General features: G+C 37.8%; 1 protein-coding gene across 1 annotated transcript; it reads right to left on the bottom strand.

Moving 5' to 3' along the window:
* Window positions 1-3,172: 3,172 nt before the first annotated feature.
* LOC124887362 (adenine DNA glycosylase-like) lies at window positions 3,173-4,386 on the bottom strand. The gene is made up of 2 exons (XM_047396932.1): window positions 3,950-4,386; window positions 3,173-3,879 (listed from the first exon to the last, which is right to left on the bottom strand). The coding sequence occupies exons 1-2, from the start codon at window positions 4,301-4,303 to the stop codon at window positions 3,766-3,768; spliced, it is 468 nt and encodes a 155-aa protein (XP_047252888.1). The 5' UTR covers window positions 4,304-4,386; the 3' UTR covers window positions 3,173-3,765.
* Window positions 4,387-5,688: the final 1,302 nt, after the last annotated feature.

The following is a 5,688-nucleotide window of genomic DNA, read 5'->3' as shown; positions in this document are numbered from 1 at the left end:
GTAACTCAGTGCAAATTAACAAGGTTTGTAAAGGTTTAGAGTGGTTATTGCAGGGCACGGCCTTTAAGGCTGATTTTTTACTATTGCCCTTGGGTTCTTGTGACATGGTCTTAGGAGTTCAGTAGCTTTATGAATTAGGTGATATCAAGTTCAATTTCAAGTTGCTAACAATGGAGTTTCAACATCACGGCAAACTGCTCTCGTTGAAAGGGGTGACCCCCAACTTTAAGATGATTGACTATGATTCTGTCCCGAAGGGGTCAACTAACCAGGTTCAGTTATTTATGATTAAACCCTATGTTTCTAGCCCTCCGAAGCAATCAGCGAGGAGCTCAAGCACTGAAGACAAGATGGTTCAAGCTGTCCTGCACGACTATCTTGACTTATTTGCAGAGCCTACGAAATTACCTCCTTCCAGGGCAATGTTTGGTCATCATATACCTTTATCAGATGGGGCCACGGCACCGAATCACAGGCCTTATAAGTACTCTCCTGTGCAAAAAGATGTTATAGATAGGATGGTTCAGGAACTATTAAACCAAGGATTAATCAGACACAGTTCTAGTTCATTTGCTTCACCCGTCGTCTTGGTAAGTAAAAAAGATGGAAGTTGGAGGATATATGTTGATTATCGAGCCTTGAATCGGATTACAATAAAAGACAAATTTCCCATTCCTGTCATTGAAGAATTGTTGGATGAGTTGGGAGGTTCCAAGGTGTATTCTAAGCTTGACTTAAGGTCCGAACAACATCAAATTAGAATGGCACCGGAGGATATCCATAAAACTGCATTCCAAACTCATGCTGGTCATTTTGAGTACTTAGTCATGCCCTTTGGGTTGACTAGTGCCCCTTCCAGTTTTCAAGCCCAAATGAATCATATATTTTCAGCTCATTTGCGGAAGTATATCTTGGTTTTCTTTGATGATATTTTAATATTCAGCAAACCTTTCCCTTTCTCTGATCATATTCATCACCTCCGGATTGCCTTTGATATCCTCCGAAAACATCAACTCTTTGACAGGGAATCTAAGTGTGTATTTGCAGCAGCCGAAGTAGAATATTTGGGCCATTTTATTTCAGCTGCAGGGGTAGGGGTGGCTACTAACAAATAAAAAGATCCAGGCTGTTAAAGAATGGCCAATTCCGCGAACAATCAAACAGTTGAGAGGGTTCTTGGGCCTAGCCGGTTATTACCGACGATTTATCAAAAGGTATGGAGTTATCAGCAACGCTCTAAATGATCTCCTAAAGAAGGATAGTTTTGTGTGGACTGACGAAGCTATGCAGGCTTTTGTTGCTTCAAAAGAGGCATTGACTTCAGCTCCTTTGCTCACCTTGCCTGATTTTACTATTCCATTCACTGTTGAGACCAGGGGCGGAGCCAGCCTTCTGTTCGGGGGTTCGCCCGAACCCCTTCGACGGAAAAATATACTATTTATACATGATTAAAATTATTTTTTATGTGGTTATGGTAGGTGGTGAACCCCCTTCGACTAAGTTTTCTTTGAATATGACCCCCTTAGTTGAAATCCTAAGTTTTCTTTGAATATGGAACCCCCTTCGTTGAAATCCTGGCTCCGCCTCTGGTTGAGACTGATGCTTCTGATGTTGGGATCGGAGCTATCCTGATGCAATTGGGCAAGCCTATTGCCTACTTAAGCAAAGGGTTGGCTCCTTAACATCAAACCTTATCAGTGTATGATAAAGAATTGTTGGCCTTAGTGATGGCCGTGTCTAAATGGAACCAATATTTGCGATGCAGCCCATTCGTCATTAAAACTGATCAGAAGGCCTTAAAATTTCTTTTCGAACAAAAGCTACACACTGGCTCACAACTGAAATGGGTCACTAAGTTGTTACAATTCAATTTTGCTATTGAATACAAAAAGGGACGAGATAATAAAGTGGCTGATGCTTTATCTAGACTACCCGTTGGTGAACTAGTAGCTCTAACCCTTTCTACTGTTAGAGCAGACTTGCTGCAAGATATGCACAGCTGGCAGGATGATCCTACACTTAAAGAGTTTGATTGAGCAATTAGAACAACCTGGAGGGAATGTCAAGGGGTATACTCTTATCCACCAACAACTCAGAAGATACGGAAAATTAGTAGTTGGGGCAGATTCAGTTTTGCGACATGATTTGATCCACTTGTGGCATGCCTCCTCCCAGGGTGGTCACTCGGGCATAGATAATACTCACAGGAGATTGGCTTCTTTATTTTATTGGAAGGGTATGAGAGATGATGTCGTGACTTACGTCAAGAATTGTGCTATCTGTCAGAGAAACAAAAACGAGACCATTGCTTATCCTGGTTTGTTGCAAGCTCTTCCTATTCCCTCTACTGCCTGGAGTAGTGTAAGCATGGATTTTATTGAGGGATTGCCTAAATCTACGGGTAAGACTACTATATGGGTGGTGGTAGATCGATTAACCAAATTTGCTCACTTTTTTGCCTTATCTCATCCCTATTCTGCTTCTGATATTGCCCACCTGTTCATGGATAATATCTTCAAACTTCATGGTATGCTTGCTGAAATTATTAGTGATGGAGATCCTATCTTCACTAGCAAGTTTTGGCAAGAATTTTTTGCTATTCAAGGAGTGTCTCTCAATACTTCAACGGCCTATCATCCACAATCTGATGGCCAGACTGAAGTTGTTAATAAATTTCTCGAAACATATCTTCGATGCTTTTGGTCTGATTCTCCTACTACTTGGGCTCAGTTCTTGAGTTATGCAGAATGGTGCTACATTACATCCTTCCACTCGAGTATACATGGTACTCCCTACGAGGCTTTATATGGACAACCACCTCCTATCCATTTGCCTTACTTGGCTGGTGAATCTGCGATAGAGGAGGTGGATAGGAGTTTGATTACTCGGGAGTTCAAATTTCAACTACTTAAGTATCATCTGGCTCGAGCACAACAAAGGATGATAGATCAAGCTAACAAACACAGGACGAACAGACAATTTCGTGAAGGAGATTGGGCTTATGTCAAGCTTCAACCTTACCGGCAGGTCACTATGTCTCATCATCATTTTAGCAAGCTTTCCTCTAAATACTATGGCCCATATATGATAGAACACAAGGTTGGGGCAGTAGCCTACAGACTAGTTATGCCTCCGGACTTGCTCTTGCACCCAATTTTCCATGTTTCTCTTCTCAAACCTTGCCATGCTATTCCTGATCGCATTTTTCATCCCCCAGTTCTGAACATATCCAGTCCCTTTCGTCCACGGCCACTTAAAATTCTAGACCGAAGATTAATTCAGAAGGGAAGTAAGGCCATCGCTCAGTGGTTGATTCTGTGGATCAGTTCCCTGAAGATAAGACTACTTGGGAGGAGGCTCAGGAGGTTAGACACAGATTTCCTTCCTTCCTTCCTTGAGGACAACGAAGTGGTCGTCCAGGGGGACCTGATACGATTTATGACGGAACAATAGACAGAGCGGTTAGAAGTCGTTAGGGATATTTATTGCAATTACAATTAAGTCCCTCAAGTCAAGTTTTTAGTTTATTTTATTTCATTTTGAACCCCAGAAGTGGTTATGCCACATCAGCTCTTTTCTTCCTTGTATTCTGTATTGTAGCAAGGGGAGAATCATTAAGAATGAACTTATTTTGCTCTAGTTACATTATATCTTCTTCTTCTGTTACTGGTTATTGCTATCACCATCTCAGGTACTGTGATTTTATCTTGGTGCTACTTGAAATTAACTAATAAGTGAAGGAAGAAGAAGAAAAGTTTTCACAAGTCAGCAAGCATGTAGAATGAATGTCTCCCTCTCTTCAAAAAAAAGGAAGCTGACCTGTAATAAAAAGCGAACTCGTCTATAATACCCCAAACCGGCCCACATTTCGTTCACCTCCTGCAAGGTAGATAAAAACAGAAACGCTGAATTCCATCAAACAAAAAAATGAACCAGGTATAAGAGCTACCTCAAGAGAAGCTTGAGCGAGATGATGAAGAGTAGGCCATTTGTTCATCCATCTTTTGAAATAATCAATCACAGTTGAAACCCTAGTTTGCTGAAGCATGACTTCAGAAACCCACACTGCATAACCCCTTTTATCTCTCTCATCCAAACCTCCACTCATTGTTCGCCAAGGAAGGTCCCTTTGATTTTTATCATACCATTCCAATAGAGAAGCCCTAATTTGTAGGGTTTCGTCTTTACTGAAACTGATGTCCTCTATGTCGCCAACTTCAGTTGGAGGCACTTCTCTTTTACGGCGAGGTCTCTTCTTAGATTTCGGAGAGATGGCCGTTTTCTTCTCTACTCCGGCCTCCATTGATGCTTTGTGCCTCTTCCGATTTCACGCTATGTAATGCGTTTGAAAGTGTACGCAAATATCTGAGAAAATTTGGCTACAATTAGAAAAATGATTATTTTTATTTTCACATTTTAAACAAAACAAAAAAATAATTTAAAAAAGAATTAGATCATAATAACATATTAAAAATTATAAAAATATTTATAATATACTTAAAACATAAATTTTTAATTATTTTTTTATTTTTAAATTAATTATTTCTCTTTCTCTAATTTTTTTCTTCTCCATTTTTACTAAAAACTAGTTGTTTTTTCAAGTTTCTCCTTTTTAAAATTACTAGTACTTTATACCTAAATATTTTATATACTATCAAATTTATAAGTTTTCTACTCTTCTTTAATTTTTATTCATTTTTTTCAAAAGGAAAAGGGTTTATGTATATATATGTAATTGGTCAGATCAATAATCGATTTGTCTATATATCAGTCGAATCGATAATCAATCTGTTCATATATCATTTGGATCGATAATCGATTTGTCGGATAGATAATCGATTTGTTCATATATCAATCAAATCGATAATCGATCTGTCAGATCGATAGTTAATCTGTCCATATATCGGTCAGATCGATAATTAATTTGTTGAATCAATAATTGATCTGTCCAAATATCGATTGGATAGATAGTAAATTTGTCCATTGCAAATCAATTTTTGAACTAATTTATAAAATGTGTAAGAGATTTTGGTGCAAAAATTTTGTTTAAATTTTGTAAGTTGGTGATTTGTGTACTAATTTATAACTTTTAAAACTTGTAATAAATTTTAAATCATAAATAAATTTAAATTTTCATAAATGAGTCATTTTCCAAAAAATAAAAACTTGTGATCTGTTATAAAATAATAAAGAACAAGAAGAAGAGTAGAGAGAATAGAGAGAGATTCTTATTTCTTCTCTTGAAGGATGATTTACAATGAAGGAAGCCTTTCTATTTATAGGAAAAATTTATTCCTAGTCTGAGTAAAAGACAAATATTTCTAATCCTAATAGATATCAAAGTAGATCTTGATAGACATTCACTATAATGTAAATACATTTATAACACTCCCTCTTGAATGTCTAGATAGATAATGTGCCTCGTTAAAACCTTACTAGAAAAAAACCCAGTAGGAAAAAAAATCTAATGAAGGAAAAAGAGTACACATTTCTAACAATGCGCATATTAGCTGCCTCATTAAAAACCTTACAAGGAAAACCCAGTGGGACAAAACCTCGTAAGGGAAAAAGAGTACAGCGTGTATTAACTCCCTTAATGAGAACATCCTTGAACCTTTGCATCCCGATCTTGTGCACCATCTTCTTAAAAGTTGTAATAGGAGAAGACTTGGTGAATAAATCAGTCAC

This window comes from Capsicum annuum, chromosome 9 (genome assembly GCF_002878395.1).
Source record: "Capsicum annuum cultivar UCD-10X-F1 chromosome 9, UCD10Xv1.1, whole genome shotgun sequence".
In the NCBI taxonomy this organism is placed as follows: Eukaryota; Viridiplantae; Streptophyta; class Magnoliopsida; order Solanales; family Solanaceae; genus Capsicum; species Capsicum annuum.
This window is presented reverse-complemented; position numbering and strand designations above follow the sequence as displayed.